This window comes from Tamandua tetradactyla, chromosome 2, assembly GCF_023851605.1.
Source record: "Tamandua tetradactyla isolate mTamTet1 chromosome 2, mTamTet1.pri, whole genome shotgun sequence".
In the NCBI taxonomy this organism is placed as follows: Eukaryota; Metazoa; Chordata; class Mammalia; order Pilosa; family Myrmecophagidae; genus Tamandua; species Tamandua tetradactyla.
In genome coordinates, this window is record NC_135328.1 from 177778104 (window position 1) to 177801420 (window position 23317).

General features: G+C 44.3%; 3 protein-coding genes across 12 annotated transcripts; 2 read left to right on the forward strand and 1 right to left on the reverse strand.

Annotated features, from left to right (window-relative positions):
• Positions 1-10617, forward strand: PRDX1 (peroxiredoxin 1). 2 transcript variants are annotated; one of them, XM_077149850.1, is made up of 6 exons: positions 1-106; positions 2337-2453; positions 6462-6615; positions 6995-7117; positions 7355-7485; positions 10252-10617. In XM_077149850.1, the coding sequence occupies exons 2-6, from the start codon at positions 2348-2350 to the stop codon at positions 10335-10337; spliced, it is 600 nt and encodes a 199-aa protein (XP_077005965.1). In that variant the 5' UTR covers positions 1-106; positions 2337-2347; the 3' UTR covers positions 10338-10617. The 2 variants fall into 2 exon arrangements, with proteins under 2 accessions (XP_077005965.1, XP_077005963.1); XM_077149848.1 differs by lacking the exon at positions 1-106 and adding an exon at positions 503-632.
• Positions 9969-17759, reverse strand: MMACHC (metabolism of cobalamin associated C). 2 transcript variants are annotated; one of them, XM_077149846.1, is made up of 4 exons: positions 17227-17759; positions 13418-13612; positions 12645-12797; positions 9969-12128 (listed from the first exon to the last, which is right to left on the reverse strand). In XM_077149846.1, exons 1-4 carry the CDS (start codon positions 17305-17307, stop codon positions 11757-11759), a joined length of 801 nt encoding a protein of 266 aa, XP_077005961.1. In that variant the 5' UTR covers positions 17308-17759; the 3' UTR covers positions 9969-11756. The 2 variants fall into 2 exon arrangements, with proteins under 2 accessions (XP_077005961.1, XP_077005962.1); XM_077149847.1 differs by lacking the exon at positions 17227-17759 and adding an exon at positions 17073-17220.
• CCDC163 (CCDC163 homolog) lies at positions 16922-20963 on the forward strand. Of its 8 annotated transcripts, XM_077149839.1 has the most exons (12): positions 16922-17376; positions 17593-17802; positions 17927-18055; positions 18152-18185; positions 18318-18544; positions 18677-18758; positions 18902-19100; positions 19198-19265; positions 19560-19627; positions 19885-20027; positions 20337-20464; positions 20681-20963. In XM_077149839.1, exons 3-12 carry the CDS (start codon positions 17978-17980, stop codon positions 20797-20799), a joined length of 1146 nt encoding a protein of 381 aa, XP_077005954.1. In that variant the 5' UTR covers positions 16922-17376; positions 17593-17802; positions 17927-17977; the 3' UTR covers positions 20800-20963. The 8 variants fall into 8 exon arrangements, with proteins under 8 accessions (XP_077005954.1, XP_077005953.1, XP_077005957.1 ...); XM_077149838.1 differs by lacking the exon at positions 16922-17376 and having other exon boundaries at positions 17383-17802; XM_077149842.1 differs by lacking the exon at positions 16922-17376 and having other exon boundaries at positions 17383-17802; positions 20409-20464.
• The last annotated feature ends 2354 nt before the right edge of the window (positions 20964-23317 follow it).

Sequence of the window (23317 nt, forward strand, 5' to 3'; positions counted from 1 at the left end):
CAAAGATTCCTTCCAGCCGCAGAGTAAGGGATGCATGGGAGATGGAAAGCAGCAAGCCTGTGATCTGGGTGAACGACGAAGGAGGGTGTCTCAAAAGTTAACAACGGTGAGGAATCTGGCAGAAGCTTCGGGGACCGAGACGGATTTGAAAAACATTTAGTTAATGTTCTCCGGGCTTGGTGAGGAACTGCCTTGGTCCTCCGTGGCAGCAGCGAGGACTTTTAACCAGGTTTGGGCCCTGAGGGCACAGCGCGCCGGGGTTCCAGAAGCAAGGGAATTGCACCTACCTCCCTATTCCCGCCCCGCAGACATCCTAAATTTAACGAAGGCTTTTGGGTTCCGGGCGGACGAGAAAAGACCACGCTCTCGCACATCAACAATAAACGGCGGGAAAAGGTGATTGATGGTTTCCGCGCTCACACCGCCCCCGGCAAGGAAAATGCTGAGTCATTCTAGCGGGGTGGGGGTGGGGGGCGGGGCGCAGGGCAGAAACCCCCTCCTTATCTCCTCTTCTCGCACCCCCGACCCGTTTCGACTCTCGCGAGAGCCTCACAAGTTATATAGACAGCGCCCCGCGCGGACTTTGCGCGTCCTCTTCCCGGCTGTTCTGCGTAGCTTTCTTTGGGTATTTGGTGAGTAAGTCCACCGCGTCCTCGGTGGGGCCGAGCGTCACTCACCCCCCCCACCCCACCCCACCCCCGCCGCCGCCTCCCCTTCTCCTTGGGGCTTGCACGGGCTCCTCTGGAGGTGTTGTGGTGGTTTAGGCGGCCGGGGGAGAGCCTGGCGTCCTACGATCCTCGGGCGACATGCGCACCTCCCACGTGGGCCCCCCCCTCGAGGGTTGGTTGAAGATGGAGACTTTCGCCGGCTCCAGTATTCGCTTATTCCGAACTGGGGGCGCTGGTTGGCTTGGAGGGGCGGGGTGTGTAGTGGGGCAGCTCTCCTCGACTGGCCTCCCGAGGGGCGGGGCGGGTTCGGGAATCTTCTAGAATGAACCTGGAACCTAACCTGTGGCTGCAGAGGGCTGCCTTTTCTTGTTGGTCGTGTGGTAGGGTAAACGCCATTTCCTGCTCTGAGCTGTGACTTGGCTGTGGAGCCTTGAGTACCTTGCATCCCTTTTCGTTCATCATGTTCCCATCTGCAGAGTGAGATGTGTTTTAGATAATTCCACATGCTGTCGCTGAAGACTGCGCACTCTTATGCTGGAGCTTTCCGAAGTGGATTTAGGGGTGTGGCCCTGGCCTAAGTTATTGGGCAGATCCCCTGAGGGGGCTGCACCGGTGGGAAGTCGAGCAGCCTTTACCCTTCGGCTGGGGGTGGGGTGGTGGGGGCGCACCTTCAAAAGTAGGTTTGGATGAGGCTATATTTGTTAGGGTCACACCCCGTAGTTTGGTTTCCTATTTGCAGCGAGCCTTACTGTTTCTTTGAAAGGGTGTTACAAGATTAAAAAAACAAAAGAAAAAACAGGCAGTAACAAGTGTCCCATGGTCGATCCTCGGCGTTCTTACCTAGTTTCTTTTGGCTCTCTTATTATGAACCAAGAGCTTCAGGACCTACTGGAAAAATAGGGTCTTGGGACTTTCAAACAGATAATTTGCTGGGTTGAAGCTTATCCTCATTATCTTGGTGTTGACCTGGGTAAGTCTAGTGCAACATTGTTTTTTATCAGTGAACTGGTTTTTGCTCTACTTACTTTCCCCCCATGATTTTGGCCTTGAGGTCAGAAACCCACTTTTGAAAGGACTTCTAGGGCTAAACAGAAGACAAGACCAAAATCCTGGTCTTGCCTCTTAAAAAGTCAGGTTGGCTTTAAGGTGTGGATTTGACACACTGGCCTAGGAAACAGTTCATTCGGGCTTCACGCTTTATGAAGGCACGTGGAGGCAAATTCTGGAGAAAGGGTAATATGACCACGTTAGACATTCAGTGTGCCATTGTCCATATAGATTCTGGTTTGAGGGTCTGCACTTCCTTTTCTTTGCTTCTGTTCAGTAATGCAGAAGAAATGCCATTTCATAAATTGATGGTTCAGAAAAAGTGATAGGGGTGACGTCAACCTATAAAAAAATTATTGTTTTAAGTGAAAACAAAGACTGAGATTCAGACTTGTAATAACTGGTTTGTTCCAAAAGCGGAAAGCTCAGATTCTGGTCCTTCCATTGTGTCCCCTGGCTGCTGGTTTGTTCTTTAAAAGAGAAAAACAAACAATTAGTGCATGTATCTAGAGCCAGTGGATAATTCCTTGCTTTTTCTGCAGCTAAATCCCTAAGTAAATGAAGGCTGCTGGTTTAAGTTTGTTTCTGATTAATCCATTTTCTCTAATTTGTCTTTTGCAGCTGATAGCAAGATGTCTTCAGGAACTGCCAAAATTGGGCACCCTGCCCCCAACTTCAAAGCCACAGCTGTTATGCCAGATGGTCAGTTCAAAGATATCAGCCTCTCTGATTACAAAGGTAAGAGTAGTTACATTGGACTTATTAAAATGGAATTATTTTATAATTTAGGGATGGCTAGTTGGATTTCTGTATCTCTGTTATACTCAGTTGTAAAATACTTTGTATCTCCTAGGTCAAGGTGCTTAAGTGAAGTGATGATCACATGATAAACAGTGATCACAGGGTAACTATCCTAGGTCTAGGCATCTGCTGGAGAAAGCACATGCTTCATTATGTATCACATATTAGCTCAATTTGATTTCTTAGTTACTCTTTCTTAATTGTGTAATTGGGGAAAAATTATCATTATTAACTCATTATAAGAGGCTTTCCACATTTTAAATTTGATTGCATCTGGACCTTTAAGTCTATGAAGCTGTGATACTACTTGTTCAGTAGTGATTGTAAAATGTGTGTCACAGCTGCTACATTATTAGGCAGAGGGCTGAGGACCAATCCCTTCACTATTTTGCCACCAAAAGAAAAGCCGATGTCACAGAACAGTTTCCCTTTCTGTTGTCATAGTTTCATGCAGACATTTGGCAAACTCGAAAGAGGTTTTCCATTTCATTGTCGTGCAGTCCCAGAGCATCCAAGTCTCCTGGGATAATTGAAAGTATAGATTAGTTAGAATGCAAACCTGAAACTCAGTTATCATGTGTACCTTTTTTAGTGGTATAGTGTCAAGTCCTGAAATCATCTTTTGGGTAGAATATGCTACTAGGTTTCCTAATACATCATACTTGTTGGTTGTTATGAGAGCAGGTAAGTAGAGTTCTGTGGAGGGAAGCTCCTCTTGGCAAACAAGCTAAGTAGCACTAGAGGGAGGTGACACTGTCCCATGAGTATAGGCATGAAGTCTAGGAGGAGCTGTTCTCTGCTTTTCAGGGCTCAGTCTTCCCTGGCTTCAAAGTGCTTGTTAGGCGGAGCCCTGGAGGGGTTGCTTAGATGAGTCAGTTTGTAGTGATTTTACTTTTCAAAGTGAATGTCAAAAAAGGCCTCCTATTTTGACTTCCAAACAGTGCTGCTACCTGGAAATAAGTGAATAGGTGAATTGAGTTGCTCCAAAAGCTCAGTCCATCAGGTGTGGTGAGAGGCTGCTGGCAAGTTTGAAGATCTGCTTCAATTGGTAGTCTAAAGGACTTCAATAAAATTCCAATTAGAGGTCCTGTTACCTACCAGGAGTTTTAGAACTTTAGTCTTATAAGAGTTAGTGCTGTCAGGCTTGTAAGGAAAGAAGTTTGTGGTGGTGATTCAGGTCCTTACCCTTCCCATCACTGTGGTTCATCTTGGAAGGAAATGCAAAGGCTCTGACTTCTCTTGTTGGTCCCTTAATCTCCTGGCAACAGAGGAGAACCCAGCAATTCAGCTTTTGCTGAGTACTTTTATTATTATTATTTTTTTCCAGTTTACATGGAGAAGTTTTGCTACTTTTTTTTTTCAGTAATTCAAATTTTCATAATTTAAATTTCTTCATTGCAAACTTTGTCAATTCAAATTTATAAATTCTATCTAATAATTTTGACTGAGTTCATTTTTAAAATTTGTTTGTCCATCCCATGTTTTCTTTCATTATAAAACATCGAGAAATAGTCCTTTTTTTTTAGCATGGGCAGACCCTGGGAATTGAACCTGGGTCTCTGGCATGGCAGGCGAAAATTCTGCCACTGAGCCACTGTTGCACCCCCATCCTATTCTTTTTAAAAGAAAAACATTTTTTATTATGAAATATAGCAAATATACAAAAAAGCAATAACTTTCAAAGTACTTTGTAACAAGTAGTTATAGAACAGATTGCAGAGTTTAGTATGGGTTACTGTTCCACAATTTTAGGTTTTTTCTTCTAGCTGCTCTAAGATACTGAAGACTAAAAGAAAAATCAATATAATGATTCAGCAGTCATACTCATTTGTTAAATCCTATCTTTGTTATAACTCCTCCTCCTCCTCCTGCTACTACTGCAATGATCCTACTCCTAAATTTTGGGTATTTGGACTCTGCCCATTCTAACTCTTTGATCTTGGAAAGGGGTGTTGGTAATATGGGATGGGGGGTGGGACTTAGTTAATGTTCTTGGAGAGACTGGCCCCTGTGGGTTTCAGGACTTATCTGGCCTAGGAACCCACAAGGAGGTTGTAGGTTTCTGGAAAGTAATTTTAGTATGGGAAACTTCTGTAGAATCTCAGATGGAGCTCTAGATGTTCGTTAGGGTTGACAGGAATGGTATTAGTTGGTGTTTGGCAACTGTGGAATTTAGCAGTATCTAGCTAAAGCCTGCATAAGAGTAACGTCCAGAATAGCCTCTCAATTCTGTTTGAACTCTCTTAGTCTTGGCACTGTCTACCCCTCTACTCCCACCCCCATCTTTCTTTTTTACTTATTTATTTTTAAACTTTTAAAATTGTATAGTATAACATATGCAAAGCAAAGAAATAAAAAAGCAGTAGTTTTCAAAGCACTCTTCAGTAGATCCCAGATTTTGTCATGGTCTACCATATAATCCTCTCAGACTTTTCCTTCAGGCTGCTCCAGAATATAGGAGGCTAGAAGGCTTAACTATTTTATCACCACAATCAACTTTTTTTCTTTTTTGTGAAAAATAACATATATACAAAACAATAAATTTCAAAGCACAGCACCACAATTCGTTATAGAACATATTTCAGAGTTTGACATGGTTATAATTCCAAAATTTTAGGTTTTTACTTCTAGCTGTTGTAAGATACTGGAGATGAGATATTAATTTAATGATTCAGCAATCATTTGTTTGTTAAATCCTATCTTCTCTATAACTCCACCATCACCTTTGATATTTCTGTCCCCCTCTTTAGGGGTCTTTGGGTTATGGCCATTCTAACTTTTTCATGTTGGAAGGGTGACACACTAGTATGAGGTAGGGAGATAGAACTCTCATATTTTGGAGAGGCTGGGCCCTCTGGGTTTCAGGACTTACCTGGTCCAGGGACCCATCTGGAGGTTGTACGTTTCTGGAAAGTTACTCTAGTGCATGGAACCCTTGTGGAATCTTAACATATTGCCCTAGGTGTTGTTTAAGATTGGCTGGAATGGTCCTGGTTGAACCAGGTTATGATAGGTAGCAATGTTTCACTGAATCTTGCATAAGAACAATCTCCAGAGTAGCCTCTCCACTCTATTTGAACTCTCTCTGCCACTGATAGTTCATTAGTTACACTTCTTTTTCCCCTTTTGGTCAGGATGGAATTGCTGATCCTGCAGTACCAGGGCCAGATTCATCCCATGGAGTCATCTCCCACGTCGCCAGGGAGACTTTCACCCCTGGATGTCATGTCCCATGTAGCAGAGTGGGCACTGTTTGTTTTTTTGTTTTTTTGTTTTTTTTAATTAATTAAAAAAAGAATTAACAAAACAATTAGAAATCATTCCATTCTACATGTACAATCAGTAATTCTTAATAACATCACATAGTTGCATATTCATCATTTCTTAGTACATTTGCATCGATTTAGAAAAAGAAATAAAAAGACAACAGAATAAGAATTAAAACAATAATAGAAAGAAAAAAAAAACAAAAAACCTATACCTCACATGCAGCTTCATTCAGTGTTTTAACATAATTGCATTACAATTGGGTAGTATTGTTGGGCACTGTTTTTAAACACTGGTATTAAGCCATCCAGTTAAGAATGATAATTGAGTCTTTATTTTTGCTTTTCTTCTTTGGAAGAATTTATGCTATAGTTTTAGCCACCGGAGAAGGATCAAAATTAGAACACTGTTTATTCTATAATTGGTGGCTAATGTGGAGGCAGGAGAATGGAGCATGGAGCTGGAAGGAACTTTTTCCATTCAGATGTACTAGTCCTTAGGCCCTCTTACTGTACGAGGTTCGAAAATAGCTGCAAGGGAAGAGCTATTTGAGCATGTTGGCATTTAGCAATTGTATCTGCCATCACCTTAATGGGCAAATGTGTTTCTAATTTTATGTTCTCTATACCACAAGGAAGTCTGTTTTAAAGGCTAACCTGTGGCTCCTTTTCTTTTCAGGGAAATACATTGTGTTTTTCTTTTACCCTCTTGACTTTACCTTTGTGTGCCCCACGGAGATCATTGCTTTCAGTGATAGGGCAGAAGAATTTAAGAAACTCAACTGTCAAGTGATTGGTGCTTCTGTGGATTCTCACTTCTGTCATCTGGCATGGTAAATCTCTTGGCCCATTTGACCTGTGGACTTTTTAAGCAGCGTTTGGGAGGTTTTGACAGTAGACTCTTAGGTATGGACTGTTAACTCTTTGTGGACCGATACAAAGATTCTGATTTGTCTTTATCTTACTACCTAACAGCAGAGGAGAGAAGCAGTTCTGGGAGAAACAGCTCGGGTTGTATTGTAACCATATGTGCCCTGGTGACTTTAAATGTCCTTAGCCATTCACTTTGCTGCTGGAAAAAGATTTTTGGGCACATTCAGTAGGGGGTGGGGGTGGGGATAATGTGAGAAAGGGGAAGAAATGGGTACATTTAATGGTCTTCTTACACAAGAGTTTGAATAAATGTGATTGTGTGTGCCTTTTTTCTTGTAGGATCAACACACCCAAGAAACAAGGAGGGCTGGGACCTATGAACATTCCTCTGGTATCTGACCCCAAGCGCACTATTGCTCAGGATTATGGGGTCTTAAAGGCAGATGAAGGCATCTCATTCAGGTAAATACCTACTGGAGGGCTAATGTTCATCAGAATTGTATGATTGGCTGAAAAAGGTCTTTATTTGGAGAAAGTTATTGCCCTTTCTCATTCCATTCTTAATGCAGGGCTTCCTCAATAAGGACAAGATCAGTGCAAATCTTGGCGATAGCGTCCAATTAATAAGACAAATTTTTAAGCCTGTATTTGCTTTTTAAAAATTTTCCTGTCTCTCACAGTTCTTCAATCTCTTCACAGGGGCCTCTTCATCATTGATGATAAGGGCATCCTTCGGCAAATCACTGTAAATGATCTCCCTGTTGGTCGCTCTGTGGATGAGACTCTGAGACTAGTCCAGGCCTTCCAGTTCACTGATAAACATGGAGAAGGTGAGACTAGACACCTGATGACAGGACAATAGGGTGGGAAGAGTGGTAGGAAGAAAGGCTATCAAATAAGAAAATAGAATGATTGTCCATTCAAGAAATTGAAGTCTCCATGGATTTCTGTGGGTGGGGAGTGGGGATAATGGAAGACTTTGGAGGAGAATATAAAGGCTTTTTGTTGCAACTTTATAGTCCCTGTGAAGTTGTAAACCCAGCCCTGCTGGTTTACAATCACTCACTGCTACAGAATTTATGTATTGGAATGTGAGAGGATCTCATAGGTGTAATATGGCCAAACTAAAGGTTGTGAATTGAGAATCACATCTAGAGGTAAAGCATGACATTTTTGACAAATGTGTTTTTTGGGGAAAGAGCTTAATCCCTTTAGTCTGTATTTGTTTTTATTGGCAATAAAAAAAAAATGAAGGTAATATGCTCACTTTTGAAATTAGGAAAATAAAAGGGTGGAGATGAAGATCTTACTAATTTTTTTTTGGCAGATGAGCTGTGTGGACTAACTTTCTAAGGCTCATCTCAGGTTCTTGACCTTGTGATTTTGAAGATGATGAAGTTGCTAGTCTGAATTAGTGGTGTGTGTTGAGGTACCCCAAAATGCTAGCTGGCTCAAGGGGAAGGCTGATAATAGGAATCAGTGAGCTCTTGACTCCAGGAGGCACCATTTGCAGAAGTGTCCGGGCATTATCTTGACTGATTGAAGGAGCAGGTTGCTGCTGAGACTGCCCCCTGGTGGAGGATTAGGTTCAGAGAAAGGAGGGATATGTGCAAAGTGGGCCCTTTCCTGGATTGATTTAGGGCCTTGTGTATAGGCTAGATTACTTTGGATCCAACCTTTCATGACACTATAAAGCTTGCTTCTTCAAATCCTATATTGGTCTCTGCTGCCCCCCATCCCACTGCCGAGGCACAGCTCTTTGTTCTCTGCCTTTAATGGCCTATAATGTAGTCATTATTTGAGAGCCTTTGAATACCAAGAACTCTCTCCTAAGTGCTTTGTTTTGTTCATTTGACAAACAACCTTATTTTTAAGGACCAGTAAACCAATACTTAGAAAACCATTTATACATAATAAATAGTAGGACTGGGATGCAAATCCAAAGCCCTCATTCTTTTTTGGGGGGGTAATGGAAAATGTTGAAAAAGACATTGTTTAGGTCTTTCTGTGCTGGGGGAAATCCTGTCATACTGGGGTTACCATGACTAGTGTCATTTACTCTTGGGACAGTTAGGGCACTTCATTTGTACTTTGAATGCTGGTCTATTGGGACTCAACCAGTTCTTTTGGGCTTCATATTGATGCTGAAAAATCCAACACTGTTGGATACGAGTGAAACATTTTTTTAAGTTTATAGCCCATTGTTCCACCCTGTCAGTAATGCTAGTTTGAGCATAAGTGCTGTGAGGCCTAAGTGCCATGGAGACCAGATTGGCAATATCTGCCTTTCTGGTTCATTACTCCATTTTAGCTGTGAGGCCCATCTGTGTGTGTCATGATTTATAATCTGGCTGTTCTTCTAAAGGTTTTTGTTCTTCTAGGCAGAGGAATCTTTTTTGGTGTCCTTTAAGCACCTGCTACCAAGCTTCTGTTTGGCGCTGACCTGGTCTTTGGCTTTCATGCTGCTTGCTTTTTTTTTTTTGTATGCTCTATGTTGGGGGTCATATTTCATTCTTTTTTCCATGCGACTCCCGTTATTGCAGCACCATTTATTGATTTTTTTTTTTTCCTTCGTCAGGGGGAGTGCATTGGCTGGGAATTGAACCTGGGTCTTCCACCTGGCAGGCGCAACTTCTGTCAATGGACTGCCCTTGTACCTCTTCATGCTGCATTTTGTTCTGTCTGACTTGTTTATCCTTAGGACCTGCGGTTTAATCCTTTGGTGACACTAGAGCCAGTAACTACATAACAATTAGGTGGAAGTTTCAGCAAAAGAACAGGAGCTGGACTTCCTTCCCATTTAATTCTTGTTCCAGCCATGCTTTATACCCAGAGAGCTGGTTGCAGAGTCTGACAGCAGCAGCTGTTGAAAGTCTCAGACCAAAAGAGGATTCCCTTTCTCTCGGTTGAGCAAGTGATGCTCTTGTTGTTCCATTCCTGGGCTTGGCAACTACGTGTCGCTTAGTAGATGAACAGCAAATGGTAGTGAAAAAATGAGAGATAAATCTGAAGTCCACCCATGTCTAGCTTTCCTTAAGCTAGCTCAGCATTCTAGGAAATGATTGAAGGCCATGCTTTCTACATAAGTGTGTGAAACATCCAATCCCTGACTTTTTACTTACTAAAGGGGTAGAAAGCTGTTAAAACAAACAGTGCCGTCTGTGGGTGTCCTGCCCCTTTGTAGAATTTCCAGTATGGCAGAGTGGAAAGATGCTGAGGAGGTGGTTGCTGCCTTCAAATCTCGGAAAAGCATCCAGAGGGAAGCAGTAGCTTAGTGTTAAGGGGTTTAAGAAATACAGGCTTTCAGGCACTGTATAAATAAATAATCTTTTATTTTCTTAATTTATTTTAATTCTGTATGAGTAAATTAGATATAATACATAGTAGAGGTGTGGAGGATAAAAGTATATAATATTTTGTAAAGTAATTAGTTTTGGACTATAAGGCTGAATGATCTCAGATTGCAGGTCTGGCTTCCTGGTGCCTGAGTGTTCAGGATTCTTCAGGATCAGATGTGGCTTTGTTCGTGGGTGGAGAGTGGTGCAGGTTATTAATAACTGAGCAGGTTATTAATTAGTGGCACCTTTCTTTTGCAGTGTGCCCCGCTGGCTGGAAGCCTGGCAGTGATACCATCAAGCCTGATGTTCAGAAGAGCAAAGAATATTTTTCTAAGCAAAAGTGAGCACTGGGTCATTTTAGTGCCAGCCTGCAGTGGGCAGTCATCATAACAAAACCTCTTTTGTACTTTCTTCATTCTTAAAACACAAGGCCTTAGACTCAGCTGAGATGTGGTGTGAGATAGGACAGGCCTATCCGGCAGGGGTTGTGGGGAGGCCAGCCTTTTTTTCCCTAATGTGAATGGTCTGAGCTGTACTGTGGGGCAGGCCAGCTAATGAGTATCATATACCAGTAGGGGGACGTCAACCCATTGATCTGTAGTTTCTATTAAACTTGAATTGAGACTCTGACTCTTCATTTTAGGGGATTAGTCTTTGCTTTCCCTCATTAGGGGAAAATGAATGAAAGTTGCCTCCAAATTAGGAAATTGTGTTGAGAGGAAATGCAGGGATATCCAGGAAATGGGAATGAACCAAGGTGTTTTTTTCCACATTACATCTTGGGGAGAGGAACTAACCCTGGAATGATATTAACCAGGGTACTGCAACCTTATGCTGGGTTGCAGGTTAAAGGTCCCAGTGAGATTACTTGGACAATTAAATTTACTCCACTGGGAGGGCTGCTTGGGAGCCAGAACTGTGATCTCTTCTGATAAATGCCTGGTGTGCTTGCTCTGTAAAAGAAAACTTGTAGGCTTCTGTAACTTTGGAACTGAAAAGAGGACAGGGAGACCAACACAGGGTTGGTGGCCTTGAGGGTAGGATGTTCAGAAGTTTAGTTGTGAGCCCTTAACTTCCTTCCCTGGGTTCTGGCTTAGATTACAGGGTATTGGTGTTTGGTCCTTTATCCATGTGCTTTTCCTGAGGGAACTTGTCAAGGGGGAGAAGTTCAGTTCCTTCTAGCCTTTAAGGGCAGGGCAGATTCAGAACTGAGGGTCCTTTGTGTGTCATGTGTCTTTTCAGGCACTTGTTCCTTTGTTGGCTACCCCAACCAAAACCCAGACTAGAGCAAGGAATAGTATTCCAGGATTTCCAGGGTCTTTAATAACAGTTAATATACTACTTAGTATATGCCAGGCACTGTTAGAAGTTTGCATGTATTTATTCAGTTCTTAGAACAATCCTGTGAGGCAGGTACTATTATTTACAGGATGGTTGTCCCTCAGGCTCTGTGACAAAGCATTTTGGAGCACTGTAGAGAGACAGTAACAGGCATATTCCAAGGGTGGTGGGAATCCTGAATCTGCTGTAGTGTCTTTGGTTGACCAAACCTCTTTTAACTTCCCTGAGCCTCATTCTCATTGAAGATCTCTCTTATATTCTTTATCAAAGATAGTTGACTTGTACCAAAAATAAAATCTTACCCTTCCTAAAATTCAAGTGAAAGTCAGCAAGTACCACTGTCATAATAGGGATCCTATAGGGAGTGGAGGGTCTTAAGGGCCAGGGGATGCAGGTAGGTGAGAGTCCAGGCTGAGCCAGCCCTAGGCTCTGTTGGGATTCTGAGGTTGCTTGTGAGTGAGTGTCAAAATGGGATGTTTAGGGGATGCTGGGCTAGATTCTTCTGAGGGCTGGGTCAAACCCAACAGGGTCAAGCGCTGGGCAGGTGGGGTAGAAAAGTAGGCTTTCTGCTCTTCTGAGTAGCGCTCCTGCGGTATCACAGCATCCCGGTAAGTCCAGTCACGCCAATGGAAATTAAAACCTTCAAGTAAAGCGATGCGGTCAGCTCTTGCAGGTACACAGTCAGTGGGCTTTGTGGATGGTAGATTGGGTACCTCCATTCCTGGCAGCAGTACCACTCCTCGGATGGCAAACCAGCCCCCAAATTGAGGATGCATGCACACACCTGATATGTGCTGGGCAGAGGATGAAGAAAAGCAAAGACATGGAGGTCACCTTTCTACCAAGTTCAACTACCTGATCAGTGACCGCTATGCTTGTTCACCTGCTTCTCAATATGAATACTGAATCCACATGTAAGCCTCTCCTGTGGCTGGGCTCCCACTTCTCTCTTTCCTGGACTGCCCTCTACGTAGACTTTCATCAAGAAAGTGCTCCTTAAGCCAAACCTCAGTCAGCTTCCCAGTGAGTCTCACCACTGGTCTAATCTTGGTGCCCTGCCCCCTCCATCTTTTGAAGGCCCTACAAGATAGGGTTTAGGAACACACCAGGTTCTTTGACCTGAGATGTCCCAAGGTAGGTGCCACAAAGTAGGTGGCGGGGTTGTCCCTCCAACCAGAGCTTAGCTGCTTTATCCTGGATTCTCTACAAACTACACCCAGGAGAGGCTGAGGAATGTTGAGACCTGATAGAGGGCTCTTGAGGGGCCTTTGTTTTCTCTCAATCCCTACCATTCACATTTGCCCTCTAACCTGGGTCCCCCAGGGGTCAGCCTCCACGTCCTGTCGCTGGTAGTAGTAAGCAGCTCCTGCCACGTGGGCTGCTGTCTGGACCAGAATTTTGGGGCGCCGATTGGGGTGCACTTCATAGTCAGCGATGACTTCTATCTTCAGCTCTGGGAGGCTCTGGGACAGAACAAGATGGAGGCTCTTATCAGCATGAGGGGAGTTGTGACCTTGTCCTAGGAAGCCCTAATTTGTGTGTATGTTAACATTGTCCTGTCCTCAGAAGTCCCATCTGACAATCTGGGGGGTCCAGTGTGAAGAAAGTCATGATTATATCCTGAAAGAGCCCACATTTAAAGGGGAACACAAGGTTTTGCTCAGAAGCCATTATGAAGGTGTCTGGGCTCTGCCCACAAGAGTCCCAATAAGGAGAAAGATACAGCCCAACTTTGGAAACACTTGATATATACTTAAGTACACAGGTGGGAATAGGGTGGGCAAAGGCAGCAGAGATGCCTGGAGATGTTGGGTTTATTCCTTTTCCACTTGGAGGCCAGAGGAAGCCTGAGGTTCACATTGTTACCCATTGATACAGGGTGAATGAGACTGATGTCAGACCTAGGGAGTTGCTAGAGGAAGGTGGCTCAATCTAGAATGAGAGCATGGCAGGAACAGAAGACTATGGGATGTTGAAGGCTGGCTTTAGCATATTCTACCTAGGAAGTGGCTTGCATTGGGCTTGGAGAAGCTGGAATCAGGTGCAGGTTTGGGACTTGGGGGAGGGCAGGAATTCTGCTCACCTCTCTCACACGGCTCAGATGGTAGGCCACACACTGGTCCACAGGGTCAGTTGGTGGTTGGAGATGGCAGCTCTGTAGAAAAGGCTTGAGGGCCTGGTCAAACATGGCAGGTGTGCTGAGGACCACAAAGGCTAGAGTAGGTCCTGGCAGAGGCAAGTGGAAGGCTGGAGGCAGAAGAGCATTGTACCATGCCACCTGTGGCAGACAGAAAGTTAAGGCCAGGTTGGGCACTCTGACCCTGAACTTGAGGGCAAACCTAAGCCTTAGAGCCATAACTTAGCTTGGCATCCAAAATCTCACACCTTGTCTCAGCCTCCATTTTACTCATTCAATGAATATTCAGTGATGCTGTGTTGTGTGTACAAAAAACTCATCTGAATTTAACGGAATTTAGAGAGGCAGAGAGATCATGAACAATTTAGAACAATAGAAATTGAATTGTGATTAGTACTAAGACAGGGCCAGTTGAGATTCCTCTGAAATAGGAAAGGTTTTCTGGGAGGCTGGAGAGGAAACTAACCGACAGGCAGACATGAGGAGCAGTGGTGGGGGAGGCTTTGGTAGTATATTCCAAATAGGTTCATAACATAAGCAAAACAAAAGCAGAAAAGTACTAAGCATATTTAAAGAATAGCAAATTGTCTACTTTAGTGAAGTGGAGAAACTAGAGGGAAATGGAAAGGTTAGTAGTCATGAGAAAGGATGGTGCCCTAGGGAGCAGAGATGGCTGGGATGGAAGAGATGGATTTAAAAATATATAAATAAAACAACATACAAACATACCAACATTCTTAGCATACAAACATTCTATACATGGTATACAATTAATGGCTCACATTATCATCACACAGATGTGTTTTCATCACCGTGATAATTTTTAACATTTGCATCACTCCAGAAAAATAAAAAATAAAAAACTCACACATACCATACCCCTCTCCCCTCCCTCTCATTGACTACTAATATATATATTTAAATTTTTATTAATAAAACCAATCAACATACAATATGAACATTCTTTTTCATCACATAGTTGTGTATTCATCATCATGATCATTTCTTAGAACATTTGCAACAATTAAGAAAAAGAAAACAAAAAAATTCATACATACCATACCCCTTACCCCTCCCTTTCATTTCAATCTACTAAATTTATTTTACTTATTTTTAATCCATGTTTTATTCATCTGTCCATAAGGTAGATAAAAGGAGCATCAGACACAAGGTTTTCACAATCACACAGTCACATTGTGAAAGCTATATCCTTACAAACATCTTCAAGAAACATGGCTACTGGAACACAGCTCTACATTTTCAGGCAGTTCCCTCCAACCTCTCTGTTATGCCTTAACTGAAAAGGTGCTCTCTATTTAATGCATAAGAATAACCTCCAGGATAACCTCTCGACCCTGTTTGGAATCTCTCAGCCATTGACACTTTATTTTGTCTCATTTCTCTCTTTCCCCTTTTAGTCCAGAAGGTTTTCTCAATCCCTTGGTGCTAAGTCCCAGCTCATTCTAGGATTTCTGTCCCACATTGCCAGGAAGGTCCATACCCCTGGGAGCCATGTCCCACATAGAGAGGGGGAGGGCAGACTGCTAATATTTCAATCTACCCAATTTACTTTAACCTTTGTCCCCACTATTGTTTATTTTTTAATTAATATTTTTTACTTACCTGTCCATATCCTAGATAAAAGGAACATTAGATACAAAGTTTTTACAATTACAGAATCACATTGTAAAAGCTGTATCATACAATCATCTTCAAGAAACAAGGCTACCGGAACACAGCTCTACAGTTTCAGGTACTTTCCTCTAGCCACTCCAAATACACCATATACTAAAAAGGGATATCTATTAAATGCTTAAGAATAACCTCCAGGATAACCTCTTGACTCTGTTTGAAATCTCTTAGCCACTGAAACTTTGTCTCATTTCTCTTCCCCCTTTTGATCAAGAAGATTTTCTCAATTGCTTGATGCTAGGTTCCAGCTCATCCCAGGATTTCTGTTCCATATTGCCAGATAGATGTACACCCTGGGAGTCATGTTCCATGTAGGGGGAAGGGTAGTGAGTTTACATGCTGTGTTGGCTTAAAGAGAGAAGCCACATCTGAGCAACAAAAGAGGTTCTCAGGGGTGACTCTTAGGCCTAATTTTTTTTTTTTTTTTTTGGTGGTGCATGATCTGGGAATTGAACCCAGGTCTTCTGCATGGCAGGTGAGAATCTCTTAGGCCTAATTTTAAGTAGCCTTAGCCTATCATTTGCAGGAATAAGTTTCATAGCATTGAACTCCAAGATCAAGGGCTCAGCCTGTTGGTTTAGTTTGTCCCTATTGCTTGTGAGAATATCAGAAATTCTCCAAATGTGGAAGCTGAATATTTACCCCTTTTTCCTCAGCACCCCAAGGGGTTTTGCAAAACCTTCTTTATTCACTGTCCAAATTACTCAGGATTTATCAGGGCATCACACTAACTTGGACAAATCAACAAAATCTCATGCCCTGTTCAAGATACCATGTACTTATGGTGTTCAACTAAATTGATCATACAAGTTAAATTAGGAAATGTACTACCCATAATATAAATTTTGTACCAAATAAATATCTCTCCTCTTAGTGAACAGAAGTTGAAGTTTTAAAATATGGGCGGTATCATCCTTTACCCAGTGGAAGAAATGGATTTGGGTGATTCAGGAGATATAATCTAAAGGTCTCGGTGGCTGATAAGTCATGGGAATGGGGGGTGGGATGGGGGTGGAGGTGAGAGAGGTAGGAGTCTAAGATGACTGGCAGAGCTATTGCTCTGGTTCTTTTAGTGCAGTAGCTCCCACTATTCACAGCTAGCTCATCTGCCAGATAGACATCCTCACTGTCTCCCGTAACTGCCACTGAATACTACCTCCACACTTTATTTAAACTTTTCCTTAGTTAACCCTTCTACTTTCCAGTTCGTGTGTGTGTGTGTGGGAGGGGGGGGGCAGGCATGGGGAATCGAACCCGGGTCTCTGGCATGGCAAACGAGAACTCTGCCACTGAGCCACCATGGCCCGCCCACCAGTTCATCTTTTCAGATATAGCTCAATTCCACTTTCTCTGAGAAGTCTTCTATTTTGAGCTAGACCCAACCTCTCTTTCCCTCTATATGTCCTTCCCCAGCATGCTGTGAGTTGGGGTCTGGGCTGTCTCTTAAGCATCAGGCCGACTCGACTTTGCTTTAGGTCCAGATATACTGCTATGTGAACACGGCACTGATGAGGGGAAAATGGATCTATATAAACAAGGGGGGTGGGGTAGTACAGAGACTTTTGTGCCAGGTGGGTACACATACCCAGCCCAGTGCTGGTGACTGGTAACAAGATAAATCATCCTTCCATTGATGGATAGAACAAATCAGCCAACTGTTCAACACCAGGGATGCCCTTCCCTCCTTAGCTGACCTAAATCCTAGCCATGCAAACCTTCTACGCCTTGCTTTCTCCTAACTCCTTCAGGAAGCTTCCAAGGTGACTCTGACTCCACGTGTCCCTTTCTTCATGGAAGTTATGTTGGTGACAGTCAGGGGCACACATGTTATTGGGTCACATGGGTTTTCCCATTCGCCACTCCGATAATAGATGGAGGTAAAAGGACAAACACGCGACCGCTTCTGTACCTTTTTGACCTAAGCACCCGCTGACACTCTGTCCTTCTGGGTCAGATGGACGCGCAGCCAGAAGAGCTTGGGGAGGTTTAGAAAGCTCCCGGGTTCTCAAGGCACCGAGAATAATCGCACGCCTCGCCCTACCACCACGGTGGGATAAACCAACCTGGAAGGGATAAATCTCGAAGCCAAAAGGGCAGAGTATGTCCTCGATCTTCTGCTTCAGCTCTGCGACTTGAGGCTCCATAGCGCACGCCACACGCTGAGCTTGCTGGGGAATGGAGTCTTACGGATAAATCGAGCCGTTAGTTTCAAGGTAGGTTGGACTACATTTCCCGGAAACTACCGAGACCCGCAGCGAAATAGCGTTTACTATGCGCGATGCATTTTGGTATTCGTAGTTTATTTGGTCCTCAAACTAACTGCTGCAGGATCTGGAAGACTCAGTTTCGCGGCAAGCTTGGAGGTGGGGGTGTGTGGATGCCGTGTGTCCGTCTCTCGGAAAACATAGTTCTACTGCCTCCATTGCCAGTTGTCTCCACGACAGACGAACTCAGTTTCCCAGGTGGCGCTTCGGTACCCAATCTGAAGGCGTATTTTGCCGGCCTCCCAAGGGGTTTGAACCCGCGGCGGCTTTAGTCGCCGGCACAGGTCCGGCGCTGTGGCTCTGGTGTCCTGGAGCGTTGGAGGTCTGGACCAAGATTCGGAACCTTCAACTCCTACCTGATGTCAGCATATCAAGGTATCTCGCTTTTCCCCCGACTACCCAAGAGCATCCCAGAGTCGCAGATCTGGTCTCATATTGTATCTCCATCCCCAGTATTTTGATCTTAAGTTCTGATCTTTCCTTGGCTGTGCTTTGCCAGGTGAGAGGCAAAGGCAAAAGACTCCAGGGAGCCGGACCCCTGCCGCAGGATATGAGTAGAAGCCTGAGCTGGTCTGAGCAGCTTGATGTGCTTCTCAATGCTACAGACGGAAATGTGGCCCGGATTAAGGTGAGGGGGATTCTGCGGCCCGGCTTGGGGGGATGAGGTGTGTGTCGTTGAAGGACTCTCAGAGCTCATTGGCCTGTACACCTGTTTCTTTTGTAGCAGCGGCTGTATCCCATTGGGATCTCCACAGCAGGTAAGTGTTGTCCTCTTTCGCGTCCCAAACCTTTCCTCTTTTCAGGATCTGTCTTCTTTCAGTGCCTATAACATCCACCACTCCTTTCAAATTCCATCTCTTTCCTTTCCTGCATTCTTTTCTGCAACACAGATAGACCGAGGACTTGTCCCTTCCTTATTTCCTCAGCAGGGAACCTGGGTGGGACCTGGACTTTCCCACATCACTTGTCTCTCCAGTCAGGAGTCCAAGCTCAACATTCCTGGGCTTTAGGGACTCCCACTGTCCCAGAGAAGCTGAGCTGGGCTGAGACCCACAGTTCATCTTCTCTCTGGCATGAAGTTAATATTCTTCGATCCCAGCTTCAATCCCAGGCTCAGGTGAAGTGTGGAATCATAATGATGTATGTGCACATATATGTGAGTGTCTGGTTGTGTGGGACAAAGATACTAGACATAGGGGTTGGAAAAGCCCCTTACACAGTTGCTCATATGTTTCTTTTGCCTGGGTAGGTGATTGAGGCACTAAGGCAGGCTGTGCAGGGCCTGCTGGAAGATCGAGAGCAGCAGAAGTACCAGATCAGTGCCCTGGAAGGTACCTGGCAGGTTCTTTTACACACACAGCTTCATATATATGTATACATTTTTTATGCACACATGTGTTTTGATTTGCAATAGGGTCTTTGGGCTCATATGCAAAGCTCTTAGAGAGGCTGTCCCCATCTTGTCCCACTACAGTGTCATTAAGATCACTTCAAGGGAGCCCGGAGAGGAAAGCCCTTCTCCTGGAGCAACGCCTGGAGGGGCTGAGAAGAGAACTACAGGGCCTTCGGAACCAGGTGCAGAGGCAGGCTCAGGCCCAGGCCCAAGCCCCGATGCAGTCAGGACCAGAGAAGTGCAGTGTTACCAGTGGCTTTCACCAGGAGGTGCAGAATGAGTCAGTGATGGGCAAGACCTCTCCTCCCTCATGCCTCTGAATTCCTGGCACTCTGGAAGACTAGTAGCCTTTTAACTTGGGGCTATCACCTCTGTAGGCGGCAATTGCTGTGGGAGGAGTCAGAGGTTCTGCGGGAGGAGCTGAAGTTGCTGAGGGATCAGCTGAGTGAGTCAAATATTGGAAGGAGGTATTCCCTTGTTTCCCCTTTCTGAAAAACCTTCTTGTGCTTCCAATAAGTAGCCACAGCTTTGACTGTTTGAGCTATTCAAGTCTAGCCAATTATCTTGTCTTGCTCTTGTCCTTTCATGGTGAGTCTAGTCTCCCCAGTCAGCTTGGAAGATTCCCAAAAGCTGGACCAGAATTCCTGTTTCAGTTTTCAATACCAGGCTGGGTTCAACGCAGGGAGGGGGAAAGAAAGAGGCTTGGGAATAGACCCCTTACATTCCCTATCATCTGCAGACCAGCATCGAGAGCTGTTGCTAAAACAGATGGCTGAGGGACGGCAGGCTCAGGCCCGCAGCTGGAAGGTAGGACCAGGATCAGACCTGTCTCATCTTTCCACAGGGGTCCCTTCCTTTCTCTTTCTGTCTTGTTCTACAGGCAGTTCAGGACATTACCTCCTTCCTACCCTTCTCTTTCTCTCTTTTTACCCTGTGTTGACTCCATTTCCCTCCAAAGCTCTTCCCAATCATTCTACCCCAGGCCATGAGAAACTGTCTTTGTCCACGTGAGGATTCCAAGTGTGCTGAAGAGGCCAATCGTGGGGAGGGGGTTTCCCTTGCAGAGGGAGAGGTTGGTCCTACATAGGCCGATGGTCTGGCAGATGTTGGAGCAACTGCAAAGTGTCCAAGAGGGCAAGAGTCACCACCCTCTTCAGGCTTCCAGGACAGAGGCCCAGGATGCCCGGCGGGAACTCGACCTCTTCAGGTCAGGGGATTTGGGTGCTGTGGCAGTGGAGGGGATTTGCCCCACAGAGGCGAGGCACTGGTTACCAAAGTTCAGCTAGATGTGGCCTGGGTTGGTTGGTACAGGGTGAATATCTGGCTTACAGCCCAGAGGAGCAGAATTAGGCATTCTTCACTTGGTACAGGTTACTGAAGTATCTTTATACCTTTGGATAATTAAGGGGGAGGAGACTGTGGAGTCCTGGCCTTAGGAAGGAGGATAATTCTGTATTACGAGGGCTCCTTGACTCATCATTACCCTGTCTGTCTCTTATTTTCTTTTCCCTTCCAGGCCCTCTGTTCATGTCCTTCCATCCAAGCTGCCTCTGACCTCCACTTTTGCCATGTCTCTTTCTTCACCTAGCTCTGAAGTCAGTCTTCTGGACAATAATAATAGCTGGGAAATTTTAAGGAAGCTAGGTGGGTATATGGGCTGGGACCCCAGTTATGGGGAAGGCTTATAAATGGTGCCTGGATGCCAGCTGCCTAATTATTTGACACTGGATAAAATGGAGTCTCTGCCTCTTTCTTTATGAATCTGTTCACCCTTGTTTGCTCCTTATCCCAAGTCAGGCCTGTAAGTCCTTCCCCATCAGCGTTGATGGTTGTATTCTCTTCCCTTTTCTCTCCTCTCAGATCTCCAGAGACATACTCTTTCCAACCTGGAGCCCAGCAGCCTTCACCTCCAGGCCCAGAGCCTTGAACAAGAGGACCTATCCCTTCAGGGCCCCAAGGTGTTCCTTAGTGATTTCTAAAACTGATAGGAGTAGTGTGATGAAGCCTTTTTTGCCCATCCTCCTCTCCAAGACCCTGTTTCTTAGCCTCCTGTCTCTCTCAGTCTAGCTGGTATCTGTTCTCCCTCCTGAAGCTTCTCACTGCCTGTCCATTCCCCCAACTCCAATAAAATGGTTTAGTTCTCCCTGATGTGTTTTCTATAAATCAGTATCCACTCGGGATAAACTCAGCTATACGTTTTCTTCCTCTTGTTACTTGGCTGCTTCATGCCACCTCTACCTCTGAAATGCAAGCTCATGGACATGTGTAGCTGAAACTTCTGAAGGAAAGACCTGGAATCAGTTGACCCTAGAAGGATGGAAACTTCCTCTGGTGGGGGTGAAATGAGGTTGGACAGTGCTTTGGGACAGTAGTGCTGTAGGGATGCAGAGGAGTGTGAGACATTCTGGTGGGCCCTGGAGCTAGGCAATAGAAGGTTTTCCTTCCTCATTTTCAGCATCTGCCTCTTGAGACTCTACCCTTTCCACTCCTTCTGCCTGAATTTTTACAGCAGCCTCCTGTTGTCTCCTCTCTGTTTCTAATTCAGTGGTTTCAGAGTTTTTTGACTCAACCCTCAGTAAGAAATAGAATTTACATGTGACCTTGTGAATATACATGTATAATATTTATTAACTGGACCCAAAATTTAACGAGTCAATACTTATTAAGTATGACGTACTCTATTTTTCATTAAAAAAAATATATCTTATGGCTAATAGTTCTGATCCTTCCACCACTTGGTTGCTCTCTGGAAAGTGTCTTCCTATATAGACTCAGGGAACTCTCCTTTCTCCTTACTTCTATTTTGTGTTCTTGACAGTTAACTCCAGTGTTTCCTTAGAAGCAGCAGCATCTCACTGAGGCCTCATGAGGCCTCACTTCCACTGCTAAATCTGATCAAAACATAATGCCACCTATCCATCAAATGGGTGTTTGTTGAGTAGTCTCTGTATATCTTTGCTCTGAGCTAAGATGTACAGGGGCTTAAGTAAAGGTCCCAGTTCTTACCTTGGGCTAGCTTGGGAGAGAAAACTGTTACTTGAAATAAAAGCATAACAAAAGGCTGAGGTGAGTAGGGCAGGAATCACCTCCAGTAATCAGGCTCTGGCCTGACTGGCAGACAGATGATGAGGAAAAGGGCTTTGGGACATCTGAAGAGCTACAGGGCATTCCTTCTCAGTTCGTTCTGTTCAGCAATGAGAGGTTGCTGAGAGTGGAATGGTAAAAATCAGATCAGGGTCAAACACATCTTGTGTGAAAAAAAAAAGAAACAACCTCCCCATCAACACCAGTTTTCTGTTGAGGCAGCTAAAAGGAACCCCCTTTCTTTGACATCTTTTACTGGGTGGTTGATACATCTGGCATGGTTACATTATTCATTTTAGCTTGCTACCAGTGCTCTACTTATTTATCAATTACATTGCATTAGACTCCATGGGAAACTTATTTGCTGGGGTATTAGGGCTGTAACAGCAGGAATATGAAATAGGAATGTGGAACCATGGTATTTGAACTGTCACTAGGTGGCAGCCATGATTTGTTGAAAAAATGGTAGAGAACAGTACTGAAGAAGCTTTGGAGCAGGACTGGGCTGTAGTGATTTTTTTTCCTCCCCTCAGTTCTCCCTGCGAGTTACCAAATTAATCTCCCTAAAACCAGTTTAAGTTACTCTTCTGCTCAAAAACCTTTGACAGCTCTCACAGCATAAAAGAGAAAGGACAAATTTAAGCCTAACTCACCTTGAACCTCTTCTTTCTCTAGCCTCATATCCTATCATATCTCTTTCTTAAACTTTATTGCCAGAAGGAATGCACACCACCTACACTCCAATCCAATTATTAAAATCCCATTCATCTTTCAAGATGCCTCTCTCCGGGAGGGAAGTCCAGATTTGTCTGAGAGACCGTCTTTACCCCTAAAGAGTGCTGATGCAAGAAAGCCTGTACTCCATTCTCTTTGCCCTCTTTTGCCAAGGCAGCCCTTGTCCTGTTCAAATCTGCTCACGCAGGAGATTAGGAGCTCCTGAGCCATACAGAAATATGGAAAGCATGAGAAAATATGTGCATATTAAACAGTTGAATAAAATTCTTATCCCGAACCCAGTTCTTTGGAAATTCTGTCCTCAAGCCGTCTCAAGTGCTACCTCTTCTAAGAAGCCTTCACCAAATCAAATCTTAATCTAGATGAATTACTCCCTCAGCATTGTGTTTAATCCTACCCTTGGCTATTATCTCAAGTTGCTAATAATTATTTATGTATTAGTTTTTACCCCTCACTATACTGAGGTCCCGTAGGCTGCATTCATATAGCTTTGCCTCACTCAGTTCTACCTTCATCACCCAAAAAAGCGCGCCAATTTAGTCCACTTTCAACTGGCTTTATCAAGGATGCACGGGTGCCTCAGTGGTAGAATGCTCCCTTTCGTGCGGGAGACCCGGGTTCGATTTCCGGACCATGCACCCCCACCGGTAAAAAAAAAAAAAAAGAGGCAATTGGCTT